Raw genomic sequence first — 23,306 nt, forward strand, 5'->3', positions numbered from 1 at the left:
ATTTGATTACCAAAAAAAGGTCAGCATCCTAGCTCTCCAGCAGTTGCTTAGTAACCAGCTAACATTACAGCAAAAACAAACAGATCAATTGGGAAATAATGAAATGGGCTCTATGCATAGACATAGCTGCAGAGTTTCACTGAAATCTCTCTCCCACCCCCTCCACCTGTTTCTTCTAAAAATCGAGCATGGAGATGTGTGGCTTTCACTCCTGATTTCAGAAATGTCAAGTGAAATTCCGCAGGCATGGTGGAAGTCACGCAGACCTGCCTTGGAACCCAGGTTCTGCTGTGCTCATCAAGGATGTGCCTTGGGGCTGCTTGTTTCATCTCCCCAATCCCGTTTCCTCAGTTAGTAAAGGGGCTAATAATAGCTTTGTGGGGGCTCTAGTAGGCGTTCAACAGGAGTTAATTGTCTGTGTTTTGGCCCATTGTCAGCACACGGAACTGAATGTCTCTGCCAGGCCCCCACCCAGAACCCCCACTCTTGCAAACTCTGCTGCCTTCAGTACAGCCTGGCAACTTAGTGTAACGATCTCGTTTTTTGAGAAATGAGAAACTATGTACTCATACCCATTCACTCTTAAAACTATTGAGTGAGCACCTGCTGTACACTCGGCGGCAGGCAGCACTGTGGCTGTGCTGTCCCTGGAGTCACTCAGACCTGCATTTCGACATTGAGCACATTCTACCCTACATTCACTGAACCTTCCGAAAGGTACCTAACCTCTCAAGCTTTCTATGAGTGGGGACCATAAGATTTCTTCACACTTAAGGTTCTGGGAGGATTAAGTGGAGTAATAGTTGGGAAGCACATGGCTGAAATGTTCTACACTGCACAGGTGTGGTGGTGCATCTGCATGACCAGGCCCTGTTCTAGGCACTCGGGCTGTCGCAGTGCATGGGACAGGCCAGGTTCCTATCCATACAGGGGCTGCGCTCTAGAGGGCGCTCCAGCTGTGGGCACTGCCACTACTCTTAGCAACACAGGTACAGAGATACATATACAGGAGCTGAGACCCACAAGAAGATGACCCAGTGTGGGTGAGTACGGCGGCCTTGAAAGTAGTTCAGGCATGAAGGACTAGTTGGTAAACAGGCATGGAATGTCTTGGCATGTTTGAGGAATGTTGCAGAATGGCCGGAGCTCGGACAGCTCCATCAGCTGGCACTTCCCACGTCCATAAGACTGGGGCAGGTTTCTCACCTCTTTCCCTCACCCAGCAGAATCCTCATCTTTGTTCAGTGCTTGTAGCTTTAAACCTCTCTGCTGTGCTTTTTTTTTGCCAGTGTTGCCTTGCTCCCTAGGGAACAGACCTGCCCCATTGGTCGAGACTATGTATCCTGGCTGTACAGGAGTGACAAATTCCGCTTTTATTGTGTCCTCTGCAGGGTGGTGTCTCACCATCCTCCCCCATCACAAGTCCCCTGGCCCGTGATGGCTGCTCTGTCAGCACTGGTTGAATGAGGGTAGACAGGTGAACAAGGGGCCAGGAACAGGTGGTACCACACGAGGCCAACTGGCTACTTGATGAGGGACACGACCAGGTGGCGTTTCCTTGTGTTCGTCATTGTTTCTGCAACAGGGAACATTTGTTGAGCACGTAGTATAGGCCAAGCACCGTGGCAAGCACGTCTGCATGTGTTTTGTCATTTAACCTCATCACAGTTCATTTAACAGATGAAGACACCTGGGGGATATCACACACCCACAGGCACAGCACTACTAAGAAGAAAACTCACTTAGCCTGGGTTAATCCAAAGGCATTCTGTGCTTAACCTGCTTTTTTTTTTTTTTAATTGAAATATAGTTTATTTACAATGTTGTGTTAATTTCTGTTCTATGGCAGTGATTCAGCTATACATATATATACAGTATGTATCCTCTTCAGTTTTGGTTTATCGTAGGATATTGTATATAGCTCCCTGTGCTTACAGTAGGGCCGTGTTGTTTATCCATTCTATGTATTAATATAATAATTTGCATCTGCTAATGCCAAACTCCCACTCCATCCCTCCCCAGCCCCTTGACAACCACAACTCTGTTTTCTATGTCTGTGAGATTGTCTTGCAATAAATTCATCTGTGGCATATTTTAGATTCCACATATAAGTGATGAAAATGTTAGCTGCTCAGTCGTGTCTGACACTTTACAACCCCGTGGACTGTAGCCTGCCAGACTCCTCTAATCCATGGAATTCTCCGGGCAGTCTTCCCAACCCTCGGATCGAACCCAGGTCTCCTGCATTGCAGGCAGATTCCTTGCCGTGTGAGCCACTAGGGAAGCCCGATGTAAGTGATACCATATGGTATTTGTCTTTCTCTTGCTGGCTTACTTATATGATAATCTCTAGGTCCATCCGTGTTGCTGTAAACGGCATTATTTCATTTTTAATGGCTAATATTCCATTGTCTATGTCACATCTTCTTCATCCACTCATCTGTCGGTGGACATTTAGGTTGTTTCCATGTCTTGGCTGCAGTTAACATAGGGTTGCCTGTACCCTTTTTGAGTTTTGTCTGGATATATGCCCAGGAGTAGGATTGTCAGATCATGTGGCAAGTCTGTTTTTAGTATTTTTGAGGAGCCTCTATACCTTTTTCCATAATGGCTGCATCCACTTACATTCCCACCAACAGTGTAGGAGAGTTCCCTTTTCTCCACACCTTCTCCAGCATTTATGGTCTGTAGACTTTGATGATGGCCATTCTGACTGGTGTGAAGTGATACCCATTATAGTTTTGATTTGCATTTCTCTAATAATTAGAAATATTGAGCATCTTTCCATGGCCTGTTGGCCATCTGTATGTCTTCTTTGGAGAAATGTCTGATGAGTATTTCTGTCCACTTTTTGATTGGATTGTTTGCATATTTTGGAAATTAAGCTCTTGTAGGTTGTATTGTTTACAAATGCTTTCTCTCCATAGTTGTTTTTTAGTTTTGCTTTTGCTTTCCTTTACTGTTGTGCTTAACCTGTTTGTGGGTCCAAATGCCTGATGGGCCCATCTCTGCCATCATCGTGACAGCCGTGATCACCCTCAGCTTGTAGTTATCAAGTGCCTTCTATGCATTGAAGAAATGTCTCTGCTTCTACATGAGATGACCCATTTAATCTGTAGAGAACTCCCCTGACCAGGTCCTGATACTAGCTCCAGCTCAGAGAGGATAAAACAGTGGCACAAAGATGTAAGTTGCTGGAGAGTAAGAGCAGGTGAGTGTCCATGTAGGGCCTGAATCTGCACAGGCTGCCCTCCAAACTTTGAAGCTCTTGACAGCCCCCCCACTGACCTCTGGCTCACAGCTAACCCAGGACAGCACACAGAAAGCACCCTTGTTCCTTCAGCCATAATTGCTAACAGGTAGGAATGAATAAGGATGTTGAGCTGGACATGAGACGCTGACTAGAGTCCCTGGCAGAGATCTGGGTGCAAGCAACAGTAGCTTTTCTTTCTTTTCTGCCCCTCCCTCCCTGGTATAACTTCACCTGGATATGTTAACACCGCCAATTCAGAAACCGCCCAGTCTTGCTGCCCCCCATCCCAGCCTTCAGAGGGCTCTGCCATCTCTGTCTGTGTTCCTGATGTGCCTTACAGCTCCATTCCCTGTAGTCAGTCTTGCCTCCCTCATTTGCAAGCCCTTGCTGTTGTCCCCACATTCCTCCTGGAAGCCTGTCTACTGGGAATTTATTTCCTAGGCAACTGGAATAGAATCTGAGGAAAACCATATTACCTGGCTGCCCGAGCAGGGGTGTGAAGCAAGGCCTGGGGCGGGCTGTGCCCAGGTCAGCCTCCATAGTTATCACACCGATGAGCAGCACACCCAGCCCAGAGGTAGGCTGCTAAGTTCTACCTGAGAAGTGTTATTCAGATGATCTCTCGTTGCTCTAGTGGAGGCCAGGCTTCTTTCGGGTCCTCTTGAAGCTAGGCAGTGTGAGGGGTGTGGGGCAGCTGGAGACAGGGGGGCTTCTCAGAGCTACACACACGCTTTTCTGTGGCCATGTTAACCCTGCTGCTTCTCACCATCTGCCAGCTTGCTCACTGGTTCGTTTGCACTGTACCCACACAGTTCCAGGAATAAGCAGAAATCAGAGAAGTACGGGGGCATTTCAGACACATGTCTCAGCCTCCTCTTCAAGTAGGGATCACCCCAGCTGTGCCCATCAACTCCTCGTGAGCCTCCCAGGAGGATATGAGGGTGCAAGCAATCCCTGCAGACTGAGGGATATACAGGCACCCTCCATGCACCAGGAGTTGTGCTAGGTGCTTGACAAATCTGATTGTTTTTATCACAAACATTACCATTTTTTAAACGCAGAAGATAAACTTGATCAAAAGCCCCATGTGGCAGAACTACAATTGCCATCCAGCCCTGTCCTGTCCAAGGGCCTTCTTCACAGTACTATCTGTTCTGTCACGTAAGATAACCGCAGATTGATTCCTTCATCCCCTGCATATTTATTTAATGCCTGCTGTGTGCCTGGCATGGTGCTGGAGCAAGAAACATAACCATGAGCAAGGCTCATCCCTGACCTCAACCGTAGCAGAGCTGATGGGTACATGAGCAGGCAGTCCTGTGTGTGACTAACGCTGCCACCACCTACCGTCCCTGGTGAGCAAAAAAGTCCAGGATGATGCTCAACATTGCTACTTATTAGAAAAATGCATATCAAAGCTACAGTGAGGTATCACCTCACACAAGTCAAAATGGACATCATCAAAAGTCTACAAACAATGCTGGAAATGATGGAGAGAAAATGGAACCCTCTTACATTGTTGGTAGGAATGTAAGTTGGTACAACCATTATGGAGAACAGTATGGGGGTTCCTTGAAAAACTAGAAATAGAATTCTCATATGATCCTTCAATCCCAGTCCTGGGCGTATATCCAGAGAAAACCGTAATTTGAGAAGGTACATGTACCCCAGTGTTCATGTTGGCACTATTTACAATATCCAAGGCATGGAAGCAACCTAAATGTCCATCAACAGAGGAATGGATAAAGATGTGGTACAAATATACAGTAGAATTCTACTCAGCCATTATAAGGAATGAACTACCATTTGCAGCAACATATCTGAAAACTAAAAATGCTACAAATGAACTTATTTACAATATACAAATAGGCTGAGACTTCAAAAACAAACTTATGATTACCAAAGGTAGGGAGGGATACATTAGGAGTTTAGGATTAACATACACACACTTGTTGTTTAGTTCTAAATTGTGTCCAGCTCTTTTTGTGACCCCATGGACTATAGCCCACACTGCTCCTCTGTCCCTAGGATTTCCCAGGCAAGAATACTGGAGTGGGTTGCCATTTCCTTCTCCAGGGGATCTTCCCAACCCAGGGATCAAACCAGAGTCTTCTGCACTGGCAGGAAAATAAGAAAATCCATAAGGACCTACTGTATAGCACAGGGAACTCAGTATTCTATGAAAATCTATATAGGAAAAGAACCTGAAAAAGAATGGATATTTGTGTAATGGAACCACTCTGCCATACACCTGAAACTAACAACACTGTAAATCAGCTATACTGCAACATGAATTTAAGTCCAGAATGAACTAGTCCATAGAAGATGTAGCTCCCCATCAAGCAGGACACATCAAGACCAACAGAGGTGGTCAGGGGAGGTACAGGGAAGCAAGTTCCTCTAATTGGCTGCTCACAAAGCCTTGAGAGAGTGATGCTGTTCTGGTTTTGGAAGCGGAGGCACACTCCAGCACACATTTCTTTCCCTCCTCCTGTTCCTCTTACTATATAACTTTCCTGTGAGTGAGTCCTGGGAACTTGTATAAGCATCGCTTAGATTCCTTACAACTCAGGTTTCATTAAAAAGCAGGCTCTCTGACATTTGATATCCAAATGTGGGTATCCAAGCTCTGAGAGCTGAGGTCTCGTTCTCTCCTGGCAGCCTGACAGCAGACCCTGTACCTTCAGCCCCATGGTTCCCAGCAGTTTGTCACTTGTCAGCATCAGCCTCAGCCATTCATTGCACCAACACAAGGAAATCACCACAGCCACTTCTGTTAATGGAGTAGAAGCTTTCATGACCAGAGAGTGAGGATTTTCACCCCTACCCAGGGAGTAGGGGCAGCAAGAGCTGTCCAGATGACAACGAGCATCAAGAGGGCTCATGCACAAAGCAGTGAGAGTGGGGGAGAGAGTGGGAGACGGTGTTCTCAAGCTAAGGGCAGAGGGATTGGTCTTCAGCACCAAGTGCAAAGGAAAGGCAAAAATGAGAATGGCAAAATCTGTTGGATTTGACAGTGAGGGGCCATTTCTGACCTTGGCCTGATCCAAGGAGTCAAAAGCAGACTGTAGTAGAGAAACTCGTGGGTGGTACAGAAAAGAAAAATCACCAGTGTAGGAAGCTCAGTAAGCCAGGAGGTCTGTGCACGCCTCTGTATCTCCAAATGCTGCCTGCATCCTGGCCTCTGCTCAGTTAGCTGCTACAAGGTGGGATCCCCCCGTGGGGATGCCGTGTAAGGAGCATCAGCATGCAGGCTCCAGCCTCCTGCCATCTCCCTCCATCCCTTTCCTAACCTCTCCCACCAGCTGCCTTGATCCATGAACTCCCACGAGGCTCATTGCTCTAGCTGCCAAGTCACCGCATTAACAGACCTGGTCCATACAGATCCTGTGATTGTTGATCTTTCCAGGTTATTTCTACACTGGTGTAGCCTTGATTCATACAGTACTGATTTCAGCATCTTCATCCTTTGTTAATGATGGTGGTGACCACTAGCTGTGCTTTAAGGCAAATTACTTAGCCTCTCTGAGACTGAATGTTCTCTTCAGTAAACTCGGAACACTAGTACATATGTCACAGGTTGCAGTGATTCAAGGAGTAATGTTGATATAAAGTGCCCAGCACGGGGATTGATACTGAATACATTGAAGAAATACAGGTAATTCTGATAACTGTGTATTCACCACCTACAATATATCAGGCACATTATAAGAAATTCAGTTCCCCTGGGTCCTTTATGCCTCCTTATTTCCAAACTTTGCAGATACCTTGAACCCCCTTCTCCTCCTGACTGGCTGACTCCTGCTTCTTAGAACACAGCTTAATCAATGGCATTTTTCACAGAATTAGAACAAAAAAAATCTTAAAATTTATATGGAAACACAAATGACCCCAAATAGCCAAATGAAGCTAGAGGAATCAGACTCCCAGATTCAGGCTATACAACGAAGCTACAGTATTCAAGACAGTATGGTAGTGACCTAAAAACAGAAATACAGATCAAGAAAAGGATAGTGAGCCCAGAAATAAATCCACACGCTTATGGTCAATAATGCACAATGAAGAAGAGAGAGTCTCTTCAATAAGTGATGCTGGGAAAACTGGACAGCCACCTATAAAAGAATGAAATTAGAACATTCTCTAACACCATACACAAAAATAAACTCAAAATGAATCAAAGACCTAAATGTAAGGCCAGACACTATGAAACATAGGCAGAACACACTTTGACATAAATTGCAGCAGTATCTTTTTTAATCTACTTTCTAGAGTAACAAAAATGAAAATGAAAATAAATGGGACCTAATTAAACTTAAAAGCTTCTTCACAGCAAAGGAAACCATAAACAAAACCAAAAGACAACCCACAGAATGGCAGAAAATATTTGCAAACAAAGTAAGCTACAAAGGATTAATCTCCAAAATACACAAACAGCTCATGCAGCTCTGTGTCAGAAAAAAACAAGCCAATTGAAAAATGAGAAGAACTAAACAGACATTTCACCAAAGAAGACATACAGATGGCCAACAGGTACATTAAAAGATACTCAACTTCACTAATTACTGGAGAAATAAATGTAGTTTATTATCTATAAACGCCAATCAGGTATCACCTCAAACCCAAAATGGCCATCAGCAGAAAGTCTACGAACAATAAATGCTGGAGAGGGTATGGAGAAAAGGGAACCCTCCTACACTGTTAGTGGGAAGGTAAATTGTTACAACCACTATAGAGAACAGTATAGAGACTCCTTTAAAATCTAAAAATAGAATGACCATATGATCCAGGAATCCCACTCTGGGACATATATCTTGAGAAAACAGTAACTCATGAAAGATACGTGCACCCCAGTGTTCACTGAAGCACTATTCACAATAGCAGATGACTGGATGAAGATGTGGTGCATATACACATTGGAAGAGTACTCAGCTCTAAAAAGGAATGCAGCAGTGCCTTCTGCAGCAACGTGGATGGACCTAGAGATGATCGTACTAAGTGAAGTCAGTCAGAGACAAACATTACCAGTCATGTGTGGCGTCTAATGTTTTCAGAAAGAGATACAAATGAACTACTTACAGAACAGAAATAGACTTAAAATTATCGAAAACAAACCTGTGATTACCAAAGGGGAAAGGTGGTGGGGAGGGATAAATCAGGAGCTTGGAATGAACACACAGACACACTACTAGGTATTATTAATAATTGATAACCAACTCAATATTCCATGATACTCTATGTGAGAAAAAATGATGAAAAAATAATGAACATATGTATAATTGAATCACTTTGCTATACACCTGAAACTAACATTAAAAAATGACTATACTCCAATAAAATTACAATTTTTAACAATGCATCATCCTAACCCATCTGTACATCTTTGAAGGGTAGAGTTTGGTGCATTCATAGTTTTGCAACCATCACCATTATCCATCTCCAGAACTATTTGTACCTTCAGAACTGAAACTCTGTAACCAAACAGTAACTCCCCACTCCCTCTCCCTTCAGTTCAGTTCAGTCGCTCAGTCCTGTCCAACTCTTTACAACCCCATGAATTGCAGCACGCCAGGCCTCCTTGTCCATCACCAACTCCCAGAGTTCACTCAGACTCACGTCCATCAAGTCAGTGATGCCATCCAGCCATCTCATCCTCTGTCGTCCCCTTCTCCTCTTGCCTCCAATCCCTCCCAGCATCAGAGTCTTTGCCAATGAGTCAACTCTTCGCATGAGGTGGCCAAAGTACTGGAGTTTCAGCTTTAGCATCATTCCTTCCAAAGAAATCCCAGGGCTGATCTCCTTCAGAATGGACTGGTTGGATCTCCTTGCAATCCAAGGGACTCTCAAGAATCTTCTCCAACACCACAGTTCAAAAGCATCAATTCTTCGGCACTCAGCCTTCTTCACAGTCCAATTCTCACATCCATACATGACCACAGGAAAAACCATAGCCTTGACTAGACGAACCTTTGTTGGCAAAGTAATGTCTCTGCTTTTGAATATGCTATCTAGGTTGGTCATAACTTTCCTTCCAAGGAATAAGCATCTTTTAATTTCATGGCTGCAGTCACCATCGGCAGTGATTTTGGATCCCAAAAAAATAAAGCCTGTCATTGTTTCCACTGTTTCCCCATCTGTTTCCCATGAAGTGATGGGACAAGATGCCATGATCTTCGTTTTCTGAATGTTGAGCTTTAAGCCAACTTTTTCACTCTCCACTTTCACTTTCATCAAGAGGCTTTTGAGTTCCTCTTCACTTTCTGCCATAAGGGTGGTGTCATCTGCATATCTGAGGTTATTGATATTTCTCCTGGCAATCTTGATTCCAGCTTGTGCTTCTTCCAGCCCAGCGTTTCTCATGATGTACTCTGCATATAAGTTAAATAAGCAGGGTGACAATATACAGCCTTGACATACTCCTTTTCCTGTTTGGAACCAGTCTGTTGTTCCATGTCCAGTTCTAACTGTTGCTTCCTGACCTGCCTACAAATTTCTCAAGAGGCAGGTCAGGTGGTCTGGTATTCCCATCTCTTTCAGAATTTTCCAGTTTATTGTGAACCACACAGTCAAAGGCTTTGGCATAGTCAATAAAGCAGAAATAGATGTTTTTCTGGAACTCTCTTGCTTTTTCCATGATCCAGTGGATGTTGGCAATTTGATCTCTGGTTCCTCTGCCTTTTCTAAAACCAGCTTGAACATCAGGAAGTTCATGGTTCACATATTGCTGATCTTTAATATAGTGATACTTTGTCTCTCTAGGAAAAAAAAAAGAACCCAGCTCAGTGATGAGAGATTCCACACCAGAGACCCTACATTTCTGTGTCCCTCACTCCCTGCTCTTTGGGTTGTCACGACAGAGATTATCATCAGTTTGCTCAGTTCTGGACTCTCTATCTTTTCCTGGCTTCATAAATATTCACTAATTAGTGAATATATTATCTTAGCTTTCTTAATAACCAAGCCTGTGAAGTAATTATTCTTACCAAGATAAGGAAACAAAAGCCCAGAGTTAAGAAAATTGCCTGTGATTACACAATTAGTGATACTGAGATAGAATCTGCATCATCCGATACAGAAGATGATGCTCTTTTTCTCACTGCTCAGTCTCTCTTCAAATTGGCATCCCCTGAGAGACACCCAGCCTTCACATGTGTTGAAGATCACTTTAGTTGGCTCCTCTTGAAACATCAGAATATCTGGCCATCTTATGTGGCAGCACCTATATTATGTCAAGGGCTTTGTGATTGATCTCCTGGGAGACACTACAGTCAACTCTCAGCAGCAGAGTGATTTTTTTAATACAGAAAACTGATCCTCTCACCTCTCAGCTCAGAGTTCTCCAGTGGCTTATCTCACTGAGTAAAACCCAAGATCTTTGTATGAGTTTCCTGTGGTTGCTGTAAGGATTCTGAGAAGGGTCAGGGTGTCTGCAGGGCTGTACAGTCTCTGGGGGCCCTAGAGGAAAAGCTGTTTTCTTGCTCCCTGGAGGCAAGACTTGTGTCCGCATCACTTCAGCCTCTGCTTCCGTCATCCCGCCTCCTTTTCTGACTCTCACGTGTGTATGTGCATTATTCGCTCAGTTGTGTCTGACTCTTTGTGACCCCATGGACTGTAGCCTGCCAGGCTCGTCTGTCCATGGGATTCTCCAGGCAAGAATACTGGAGTGGGTTGCCATTTCCTTCTCTTACCTCCCTCTTACAAGGATCCTCACTGTCACAATGAACCCACCTGAATAATCCAGGATAACCTTCGTATCTCAGCATGCTTAATCACATTTGCAGCATCGCTTTGCCCTGGAAGGTCACATATCTGCAGGTTCCTGGGATTAGGAGGTGGATGGCTTTGGGGGCAGGGGGTTCGTTTGCCCACCACACCTTTCAGTGGCCTGTGAACCCTGTATATCCTGCAGGAGCCTCTCCAGTCCCCTTTCTGGGTCCTCTCTCTGCTCCTTACTGTGCTTTTGTCAGGTGGGCCTTTGCACTGGCTGTTTCCTTAACCCAGAAAGCTCTTACCCCAGATCACCGTGCGGTGTGCTCCCTCACCTACTCCAGCCTTTTGTTTAAATATCCCCTTCTCTGTGAGGCCTGCCTGGACCACCTTATTTAAAATCACAACCCATTCCCCACCTCTGGCATTCCTAACATCCTCTCCCAGCGCCATTCTCTCTCAGCAGTTCTCACTTTCCAACATACCATACTGTTCACTCCTTGTTCTTCTCATCTGTCCCCTGACCACAAAATGTCAACTCCACGAGGGCAGGGATGTCTGCCTGTTCTGTTTACCAGTGTGGTCCAGGTGTTTGAGCAGCGCCTGGTACAGGGTGCAACGAGCCAGGAAATGAACCAATGACAGTGAAATGGGAAGATCCAGGATGGGTGCCAGGCTGTGGACAGGCCAGCATAAAAAGAGGACAGGTGCCCATGCTGATGAGCAGTGCACACCACAGCTTGTCATCTGCCAGGCACAGGCTGAGCACTCGATGCGCACCAGCTCAGTCCTCACCAGCACCCTCTGAGATCAACGTTGGGATCACCATCCCCATCTTACAGACAGAAACTGCAGGACAAAGAGGTTAAGTAGTCAGCTGGGATGCATACCTAAGCCCCCAGCCTCAGAGCCCTCATCTTTACTGCATCAGAACCCACAATGTATCCCTGTTTCTTATTTCTCTGAGACTTTCCCATCATCTCCTCGTGTCAGAAACCTGGGCTGTTTCCTGATGACAGAGGCCTGCCTCTAGGATGGAGGATGGAGTTATAAAGAGAAGGGCTGTGGGTGTGTCGGGGGGTGGGGAGTGGGTATACACACAGTCAGCTACCAGGATCAGTCTTGCAGTTTGGTCATTTTAAGCACCGGGAAACCCATCTACCTACAGTAGAAAGTCTACCCTTTCGTGCTATTATTTGACTTAATGCTGAACCCCACGAAAGCCTACAGTCTCTACCCACCTCCACTCCCTCAACTGGAAACCTTGCTACTCTCACATTCCCTCCTCATCCCCACCAGCTTTAGCAAGTGGGAGCAAAACTGTCTGTGAACAGTTTGCATACTTGAGTAAACTAACACGAGAGGCTGAGGGGAAAAGACGCACAGGTGAGGAGACGGGACTTGGAAGACAGTGCTGGCTCACAGTCTCCTAGCAGGTCAGCTGGGCTAGGCTGGATGGGATGAATGGACTCTGTCAGGAACACTTGAATTGTTTGTGATGTGAAAGAGGACTCAGGGAGCTGGCTAGAGACTGAAATCAAATCAACTGTTTCCATAGACAGGCAGGCTGGCAAGCCAGAAAATGACCCTGGTTTAAGCAGTTGGTGGCCTTTACTGAGCCCTCTGTTCTCACCCTTTCACTTGCTCTGACCCACCGGGAAGCTGAACCTGAAGAGAGAACGCTAGCTCATTTGTTACTCAGTTATTCTAGAGTGTCTCTAGAGCGATGGTTTCACTTCATCCTCATAGCAGTTCCGATTGATAAGATCATGTCCATTTTACAGATGGGAAGGCTGTTACTACAAGGTCCCCAAGGTCACAGGAGGGTGACAAGCAAGACCTGAACCTGGTGCTGGCTGCTTCCAAGTCACTGTGTTTACTGGGCGCTCTGTTACACCAAAGATTCTGAATACTGCTGTAGATAACTAAGCTGCCTTTTAAGAGTTCTGCATGCCCGAAATATTCTAGTAGGCTTGTGAATATTTTTGAAGGGGTCGTGGACAAAGGCAAGTGGGCCAGTCAGGATTTTTCAGAGAAACAGAACCACAGGATGATTAGATGGCTGGATAGTGACCTTAAGGACCTGTGATGGTGGCAAGTCTGAAATTCATAGAGCAGACCAGCAGGCTGGAAACACAGGCAGGATTCCTGTGATACAGTTTGGGGGTAGAATTCCTTCTTTCCCAGTAAAGCTCAATTTTTGCTCTTAAGGCCTTCAACTGATTGGACGAGGCCCATCCACATTATCAAGGGTAAGGGTTTTTACTTGATCCTAAGTGTTAATCACATCCATGAGATACCTTCACAGCAACATCTGGCAGGTTATTTGATCAACCAGATGAGCACCACAGCCCAGCCTAACTGACACATAAACCATCAGGAGCGGCCACCATCAAGTGGTCAGTGCCTAGCGCATACCAGGCACTGCACCAAGCGTTTCTACATGCAACGCGTACCTTTTCTCATCAGAATGTTTTACACGTGCGTGAACCCTGAGACTCAGAAGGGTCCAGGTGACTTGCCCAGAGGAGTGATGGAGTCCGGGCCAGAAACCAAGTTGCCTGGTTACTACAATACCAGACTGCCTTCCAAAATCTTCAGTTGAGGGCCTTCCCTCGGTGGTCCAGTGACTAGGACTCCATGCTCCCAGTGCAGGAGGTCCAGGTTTGATCCCTGGTCAGGGAACTAAATCCCACATGCTGCAACTAAAGATTCCACATGCCACGAGGAAACCACAGAGCCTGTGTGTGCCACAACTAAGACCCGGTGAAGCCAAATAAGTAAAAATGTTGTTTTTAAAAAACCTTCAGTGTGACTACTCTAGATTAACTAGTCTCAGAGGAATGACAGGCTGCAGAGCCGTTGAGCCTGTCAGAGCTGGCTCCAGGCTGCAGGTCTCTTGGCCCCTGGGCCAGCGTGCCCACTTCACTGTCCTCCCTCTGCTCCTGGACGAACCTGCACTGGAGTCATTCTGTCCCCTCCTGGACTCACTTTCAGGTAAAAGTGGCCATAGACCATGCCACTCAAGGTGGTCAGCAGGCCAGCCAAGGTGGGAGGTGCTGGCTGGACACACTAGTGCAGGAAAGCCCAGGCTGCCGTTACCAGCTCAGGGAACAGATGTTCTCAGAGTCGGTGCCCTGAAACCACTTTGTTGCTGAAACAACTTCTTAATAGGAACCATTCAGGACATCGATATCAAAGCCCCCTTGAACTGAGGCTGAAACGAACCTATCTAGTGACAAATCCGTCTCCGTGGCATTTTGTGTCTCAGCGAGATTAAATGGAATTTACAGAAGGCACTCCAGAATCTCATGCTCTCTGTGCAGAGGGAAATAAGGTTTCTCAGAAATCAGTTTTGGGCGGCATGCTGCTGACTGGGTATGCTTACTCTGGACCTTGCAGTGTATTGGTTGTTTGGTCACAAGCAACAGAAACCAATGCTGGATGCTTAATTAAAATGAAAAGAAATCAAAGGGGAAGCATAATTGCTGAGTGGTTTATCTTATGGAATCAAAGTAGGATTCATAAAACTAGTACTTGAGACCATAAGTAACCCGTGGCAGCTCTGGGCCCCTGTGCAGCAGAAATTCAGAAACCTCGGGAGTGCTGCCTGGTGTTAGCACAAGTGAGCTCTGTGGTCTCCAGCCTCTGCATCTGTTCAGATTTCCAAGAGTGAGAAACTGATTTACTCAGCCTTAGTGTCTGCCCCTGAACACCTGGTGAGGGCTTCACGTAGGGCAGCACAGCTCAGGGCTGCCCCTGTGTACAGGCACCATGAGAAGGGGAATTAGCTTCTATTCCAAGAAGTGGCTTCTAGAGACTTCCCTGGTGGCCCAGTGGCTAAAGCTCCATGCTCCCAGTGCTGGGAGTCCAGGTTCGATCCCTGGTCAGGGAACTAGATCTCACATGCAGCAACAAAGATCAAAGATCCTGCATGCCTCCACTAAGACCCAACACAGATAAATAAAATGTTTTTTTAGAAATTTTTTAAGAAGTGGTTTCTACAATAACCTTGATTGTAACAGCATTTGAGGTTCATGTAGAGATACCCACATTCATAGATCTCTGTAACTGTTGTGTACGTGTGTACACTTTGCCATTCCCTTTGTCGTTCAGCCCTCCCAGCCTCCCACTCCATTTCCACAGCAATCATATCTTCACATAATTAGCTGCAAATGCAAGCTTGAGTCCTAGTTTAGCTATCCTTGCCCTTGGGCTTTTAGCATCCTGAAACATTTTAGATGAGAATATCAGCATCAGGCAGGAAGAGACTTTGGAGGTGGTGTTCTGTATTTCCAAGCACAGTGCCTGGCACATAGTAAATGCATGGTGACTGTTGAAGGAATAATGACCACCCATCAATGCTGGGATGTCTTCCCTCCCTCCAGGGGCTTTGGCATTTTGATCCAAGGATATTTTGTCAATAAATAATATGCATGCCTTTCCTGAGTCTCCTAGGTTGCTCAATGGTAAAGAATCCATCTGCCAAGCAGATGAGCATTCGATTCCTCGGTAGGGAAGATCCCCTGGAGAAAGTAATGGCAACCCACTCCAGTATTCTTGCTTGGGAAATCCCATGGACAGAGGAGCCTGGTGTGCTGCAGTCTATGGGGTCACAAAGAGTCAGACACAACTTAGCAATTCAACAACAACAACGTACCTTTCCTGGAGGAAAGGTAACAAGCCCCTGGTCTGCCAGTGTCCAGCATAAGGTTGATATGAAAGAGAATGTCTGGCCACAGGCCAGGGAACCTTAGGTGTTTGTATAAAGGCATTGCTTAGAGGAAGAAGAGGAATGCAGGCCAGAACAGGCTGACTCAGACCTCTGATCCTCCAACCGGCCAAGGGTAGCTCACCCAGATTCTATCTTGGTGTCATCCTTTACAAATCTGTCTTGAAATAGTGATGTGAGGGTCATATCATTTGGTATATACTTAACTGAAGCATAGTTATAGAGTGAACTGCAAATGATACTTGAAGAATTCTGTCAACTTCCAGTCCATCTCAACCACCCTCTTGCACTGGGAGCTGGTGAGACCCCTTCACCAAGAATGGTTCCGAGAAACCCCTCCTTATCTCGAGCTGGTCCAGATTCCCCTCATCTGTGGCTATCAAACCCTGCTGCTCTTCTTTTTTGGATTGCTTCTCTGTTCGTGTCCCACTCTGGCCCAGGCTCACAAGTTACTTCCTTGCACAAGTTACTGCTCCTTGCAGACCAACCTGGCCTGCACACAGAGCTCAGAGTTCTATTGAGTAAAGTTACTTTAAGTAAGAAGCAGTTGTGTTGCACTGGATGACTGCTCTTTACAGCAGTTTTGCGAAATACCTCGTGTTACTCCAAGGGAGAATTCTTTCTCTGTCTCAGAGATAATGAGCATCTCAGGCTGGCCTGAGACCCCAGGGTCAGTAATCTGAGCAGGAAGCCAGCAGGAAGTATCACAGCCATGGCCAAAGAGATGCCTGGGAATAGGACAGCACTGCAGTATGTTGGGGACTGTTTGCCGTGTGCCCGGTACGCCTGGCAGTACTAGTATTTCTGGTACCTTGTCCAGTTTCCACAACAGCTCAGCAGGGAGATATTATTGCCCCATTTTGAGGAGGAACCTGAGGTCATGAGAAACCGAATTACTTGTAAAATATAGCAAGACACCCAAAGTGAAGAGCCAGGCTTTTAAGTCCTATCTGTGGTTCATTACCAGCCTCATGTGCCGTGACCTTTCTCTCTTTCAAATGATGGCCTCAGAGCTGGCCCCAGGCAGACAAATCCAGAAGACAGGAGCTGGGTCTCGGAGATGCAGAAGGCAAGAGTGAGAGAGAGGATGGCGGGGTCCAGAGCTCTGGCATGTTGGGTGCTGACTCTGTGGGGTGTGTCAGGCGAGTTTGAAGGTTTAGCATCGGAAGGAGTCCAAGGAGTGAAGAGTCCCAGAGATGGGACCACAGATGCCCAGGTTGACAATCATCTCATCAGCGTTATGTCCAGCTCTCCTTGTGGCCAGTGATGCATCAGGCGTGCGGCCAGCCCAGGGGACCCAGCAAGCAGGCTGGTCTGCACATCTTTGAATCCTGGTCTCTTGGCTTTTGCACTTGGCTCTGACAGGGGCACACACTGTGAATGTACAACCCCTCCACTTCCTCTCCAGAAAGACTCTGCCTTCTGGCCCAGAGACAGCCAGGCTCCTGAGTGCTGCTGGACAAGCTTCCAGGCCTCCCTCAGGTCTTGGATTCCCTTGTGTTTAAACTGAGAGGCTTCCCCTGGCTTTCTCTCTGACCCCTCCTTGTGCCAGCCACCTCCACGCCCTCACATGGGGCAGCCTCTACCTGGCATTACAGGGGCCCTGTCTCTCTGCCTACCCTCTCTCCAGGAAGTCTGTCATCCAGCTGGACCTCGCCAACACCAAGAAGGCCATGATCGTCCCCGCGTTTGAGACACTGCGCTACCGGCTCTCCTTCCCCAAGTCGAAGGCAGAGCTGCTCTCGATGCTAGACATGGGGACCCTCTTCACATTCAGGTGAGTGGCCCTCACTGCCACGCGCTGGGAGGAGGGGAGCCCAAAGTCCTTCTCGCTACTGGGAAACCAGAAGCCAGAAGAGCTGCTGGCCCAAACTGTGTGCTTGGAATACTCTTTGTCTTCCCACGTGCGTGTGCTTTTTGTGTGACTGACCTGTAGGGCTTCCCTGGTGGCTCAGTGGTAAAGAATCACCTGCCAATGCCTGAGACCTGGGTTCGATCCCTGGCTGGGAAGATGCCCTGGAGGAGGAAATGGTAACCCACACCAGTATTCTTGCCTGGGAAATCCCATGGAGAGAGGAGCCTGGCAGGCTACAGTCCATAGGGTCATGAAAGAGTCGGACACAACTTAGCAATGTTAGAGAGATAATTCGCCCTGTGTACCCAGATGGAAAGGAGGGAAGGCTGGGTAGGGTGGTCAGCTTCTTTCTTTCCCACTTTAATCAGTTGATGTTCTGCCCCTGTCTGCTGACTCTGACTTCTCCTTTTGCTTTGCTCGTCCATTCACTCGTTTGATCAGTGGGTTTCGTCACATTAGGGCCATGGTGTCCATCTCTCATTTTCTTTTCTTGTGAGCGGTCTGTTCTCTGAGGTCCTCAGGCCTAGGATGGGCAGCAGTAGCTTCAACAGCTAAAGGCATCCAGGTGACTCCAAGATTGGATACAGCAGTGTGGCAGCTGTCTGTCCTGTTGCCCGAGTGACAATTTCGAACAAATCCCTCATTTCCCTGACTTCCCAGACCCCTCAGTCCTGCAGAAACATAGCAGAGGAGCTACCCATCCCCCTGTCCAAAGGGCCAGGGAGTCTGCACGATGGCACAGATGCAGATGGCTTCTGTCCCCAGGGACAGACTGCAGCATTAAGGGGAGCACCCCTGGGTGAGTAGGAATCCTGCTCGGTCTCCTGATTGTAAGAGAGAGCCGTGCTCGCCTTCTGCTCCCATTTTAAAGAAAGGCCTCCCTTTTAAACAGTATAAACACTTCCTTTGAACTAAAAAAAAAAAAAAAACCACGTGCGTGCTCAGTCACTTCAGTCATGTCCGACTCTTTGCGACTATATGGACTGTAGCCTGCCAGGCTCCTCTCTCCATGGGAATTCTCCAGGAAAAAATACTGGAGTGGGAAAAAAAAAAATACTGGAGTAGTTTGCCATGCTTTCCTCCAGGGGATCTTCCCAACCCAGGGATCGAACCCACGCCTCTTATGTCTCCCACATTGGCAGGTGGGTTCTTTACCACTGGCATTACCTGGGAAGCCCCCTAAAACATACATTTCTATGCAATCTGAATTTTGCTGAAAAGATCCTAATAATAACTTAGGTTTTTATACCACTGTTAAGTTACTAGAAGTTTCTAGAAGGTTCTCTCAAGCAAACATTATTTTGTGAAGATAACTTTATGAGATAGGTTATTCATGCAAAAATTCAGAGGTGCTCCCTTTTCACCTCTCATACAGATAAAGGAATTGAGGAGTGGAGTGAAGGACGGGGAAGCCTGGTGTGCTACAGTCTATGGGGGTTACAAAGAGTCAGACACAACTTAGCAACTGAACAACAAAGCATGAGCTGGGCACTGGGATCAGCTCATTTAATCCTCACAACAAATACATGAGGCAGATATGCTGTCCCCATTTTACAGATAAAGAAACTTGAGGCTCTGAGAGGCTACATAACTAGCCCAAGCCACACAGCCAGGACATGACAGAGCCTGAATTCAGCCTAGGTCTAAAAGCCACAGAGCCTAGGCTCTTAACCAAAATACCATGAGACCACTGGTCAAGTCCTGAATTTACTTACCAGCATCTGAAAATGCAGGCAAAAGTGGGGACTTTGGACTCCGTAGCCTACTGGCTGTGTGTGCACTCAGTCACTCAGTGGTTCCTGACTCTGAGACCCCATGGACTGTGGTCCTCCAGGTTCCTCTGTCCATGGGATTTTTCAGGCAAGAGTACAGAAGTAGGTTGCCATTTCCTACTCCAGGTGATCTTCCCAAAGGCTGACCACCTGGCAAGTCTCCAAAGCACCCTTCCTTCCAAATCCCCAGGTTATTTAAGAACTCATTTCAAGGCCAAGTCCAAGGGCCTGAGAGCTGGGAGAGCTGAGGGTTGGCCTGCTGTGTCCGAGATTGCTGCTCTGGCCAAGAGCTTGCAAGCCATCACACCAAGTGCTGAATTACAAACCTTCCTTCCAAGAAACTGCTTTGTCACCTTCCCTCCAAATGATGAGCTCTTAAACCTCCTAGCAGCTGAAGTCTACTCCCAACTGCACCTGAACTAATAAATCATGCTCAGGTCTACCCATCCTCCAGGGCAGCAGTTCTGAGCGTGGTCCCTGGACCAGTAGCATCAGCACCCCCTGGGAACTTGTTAGAAGGACCAAGTCTCAAGCCCCACCCCGGCCCTACTGGATCAGAAACTCTGGGGGTGGAATCCAGCAATCTGACTGTTAAGTAGTCCTCCAGGGGATTCTGATACACATGCCAACTGGAGAACCTCTGCTCAACGCAGAGTGCCCCGAGTTTCTTCTAAGCAGCATCCCACAAGGTGGACCCAGGAAATGTCTCTCATCACTGTTTTTTTTTTTTTTTTTTTTTTTGAAGGCTAATGTTGATTTTCTCAGAAAGCAAGTTCTGGAGACCACTGTCTACTGGTGTGACAGTAGGTTTCTTGGGGCATTTTCTGAAGCTTTTCTTTCTAGAATTTTCTTTTTCTTGAACCCCATCTGCTGCTTCACTGGCTCTCAGCCCCCATCTCTTTTAGCATCCAGAGACATATTCCTGCCCCACTAACTGGCTTCTGTCTTAGGTGCCTCTCAGGTTTTTAGATTTCTTTCATTCATTCAACTTGGTGTATAGGCCCCATTGACTACTTGTTCTAGATACAGGTCAGAGAGTGTGGTGACAGTGACATATAAAAAGAGGTAATCAGCATAGTTAACTTAAACCTTAACCTGATTAAAGGTCCTATCCCTTGAACCAGGCTGCCTAGGTATGAATCCCTGATCTACCTATTGCTATTTGTACTTGATATTGGGTATATCATGAAAACTTAAAATTAAGGGTAGTACAATATAACCAGTTTAGAGTTAAGTGCTTACTAGAGCTTATTATCATCATTATTGTTGTTCAGTTGCTAAGCCATGTCCAACTCTTTGTGACCTTATGGACCATAGGCTTCCAGGCTCCTCTGTCCATGGGATTCTCTAGGCAAGAATACTGGAGTGTGGTGCCATTTCCTCCCCCAGGGGATCTTCCCGACCTAGGGACTGAACCTGCATCTCTTATGTCTCCTGCATTGGCAGGTGGGTTCTTTACCACTAGTGCCACCCATAATTATATTCATTTCTATTGCTGTATAACAAATTACCACAAATTTAGAAGCCCAAAACAATACAAATTTATTATCTTACAGTCATTTTCTGAGGGTCAGAGGTCCAAGCATGCAATGACTGGATTCTCTGCTTATGGTTCTCATTTGGCTGAAATCAGTGTGGGCAAGGCTGCAGTTGTCCCTAGAGTGTGTGGTTCTCCTCCAGGCACATTGGTTGCTGACAGGATTCCTTTCCTTGTGATTGGAGGACTGAAGTGACCATTTACCCACAGGCTTTTTGCCACATGACCCCCACAGGCAGCTCACACATGGCTTTTTGCTTTCTTCCAAACCCAGATCTAAAGGTTCATATGATTAGGTCAGGCTTACCCCAGTAGTCTCAAGTCAACTGATTAGAACTGCATCTACAAAAATCCTTTTTGCCATATAATGTAACATAACTGTAGGGGTGATATCATGCTCATAGGTCCTGCCTCAAGAGGAAGGACATTATACTAGGGCAGGGTCACCAAAAGTCATCCCAGACTTCTGCCTTCCACTTCCTGTTACAGACTAACCTGCTGTTCCACATAAATGACAGACAGCAATCCAGAAAGTCATGTACCTTTTCATAGTGATAGCCTCTTCATTAGTGAAGGATGTACTGGATTGGTCAGAAAGTTCATTCAGGGTTTTCCTTAAGATGTCATGGAAAGCCCTGAACACACTTTTTGGCCAACCCAAGGGGCTTCCCCAGTGGCAGAGCAGTAAAGAACCTGTGTGCAATGCAGGAGACGCCGGAGACACAGGTTTGATCCTTGCGTCAGGAAGATTTGCTGGAGAAGGAAATAGCAACCCACTCCACCATTCCTGCCTGGAAAATCCCAAGGATGGGGAGCCGGGCGGACTACAGTCCATGGGATCTCAAAGAGTCAGACACGACTGAGCACATGAGCACAAGGGTAGGAAAAAACAAAAACAACAACTAGGAATTCAGGAAAAGTAAATTTCAACGTTAATTACTTGGTCTTGGTCAAGCTGCTCAACCACTCTAATGCTAAAAAAAAAAATGTAAGAGGCTGTCTCTGTTGCTATAGGGCTTCCCTGGTAGCTCAACTGGTAAAGAATCTGCCTGCAATGCAGGAGACCCTGATTTGATTCCTGGGTCGGGAAGATCCACTGGAGAATGGATAGGCTACCCACTCCAGTATTCTTGGGCTTCCCTGGTGGCTCAGTTGGTAAAGAATCTGCCTGCAGTGTAGGAGACCTGGGTTCAGTCCCTGGGTTGAGAAGATCCCTGGAGAAGGGAACAGCTGCCCACTCCAGTATTCTGGCCTGGAGAATTCCATAGACTGTGTAGTCCATGGGGTCACAGAGAGTCGGACATGATGGAGCAACTTTCACTTGTGTTGGTAGAGCAAAGTACTACAAGCTGGGTGGCTTAAAATGACGGAAAGTCATCCTCACCACTCTGCAACCACAAGTCCAAGATCCAGGTGCTGGTGATAGTTGCTTGCTTCCTCCAAAGGCTCAAGGGCAGATTTCTCTCTTGCCTCTTTCTAGCTTCTGGTGTTTGCCAGCAATCCTTGGCATTCCTTGGCTTGGAGGTGTCTCACTTCGTCTCTGCCCACGTCTTCACATAGAGCTCCTCCTGCATATCTCTGTGTCCAAAATTTCCTCATTTTATAAGGACTTTGGATTAGAGACCACAACAAGCCACTGTGACCTCCTCTTAACTTGATTACATCTGCAAAGATCTTCTCTCCAAATAGGTTGCATTCATGGATACTAGGGGTCAAGACTTGAACATAGCTTTTGCCGGGGCCAGGGTGGAGGGGTAGGGGAGGAATGGGGACAAAAATTCAACCCACAACAAAGACTATATCAGCATATACTTCTTCATCCTCCAGACCAGCATTTGGAAACCTCTGCTTCCCTCCCCTCCACCAATGGCTTTTCTGCTTGTGTCCCAGGTACCATGTCTGGACGAAAGGCCACGCACCCACAAACTTTGCCAAGTGGCGGACTGCCACCACACCTTACCGGGTTGAGTGGGAGGCTGATTTCGAGCCATATGTTGTTGTGAGACGGGACTGCCCTGAGTACGACCGGAGGTTTGTGGGCTTTGGCTGGAACAAGGTGGCTCACATCATGGAATTAGATGCCCAGGTGAGAACAGTAGAATGTTATGGCCCCAGTACTGTGGGGGTGGGGGGGGTGCAGTGGGGGTGGGGGAGGCCTGGACCTCAGAGCTGAAAGGGCCTTGGAGATAAGAAGGCAGGGACTCAAGAAGGAACAGTATGTGTTCACGGTCCTAGAGTAAGAATGTGACAGTACTTGTTCTCAGCTCTGTTGATTCCTAATCCATTTTTCTTTCTCCTCCCTTGGGTGAGAGTTGGGTTCCCAGCCAAGTCCCCAGCACATCTGAGTGTCCTAGAACAAACCATTTCACCCCCTCATCCTCATTCAACCAAGTGATGAAGATGAGTAAATGATGACCATTCATCACTCAGCCTGTCTGACACAAAGCATTCTA

General features: G+C 46.7%; 1 protein-coding gene across 4 annotated transcripts in view; it reads left to right on the forward strand.

Annotated features, from left to right (window-relative positions):
• Nucleotides 1-23,306, forward strand: part of LARGE1 (LARGE xylosyl- and glucuronyltransferase 1) — a 609,925-nt gene that overhangs the window by 584,518 nt on the left and 2,101 nt on the right. For all 4 annotated transcript variants that reach the window (XM_070370200.1, XM_070370202.1, XM_005898334.2 and 1 more), the window contains 2 exons: nucleotides 17,320-17,466; nucleotides 22,744-22,939. In XM_070370200.1, the coding sequence (XP_070226301.1) occupies nucleotides 17,320-17,466; nucleotides 22,744-22,939 (343 nt within the window). The remainder of the gene's footprint in view (nucleotides 1-17,319; nucleotides 17,467-22,743; nucleotides 22,940-23,306) is intronic.

Source organism: Bos mutus, chromosome 5 (assembly GCF_027580195.1).
Source record: "Bos mutus isolate GX-2022 chromosome 5, NWIPB_WYAK_1.1, whole genome shotgun sequence".
In the NCBI taxonomy this organism is placed as follows: Eukaryota; Metazoa; Chordata; class Mammalia; order Artiodactyla; family Bovidae; genus Bos; species Bos mutus.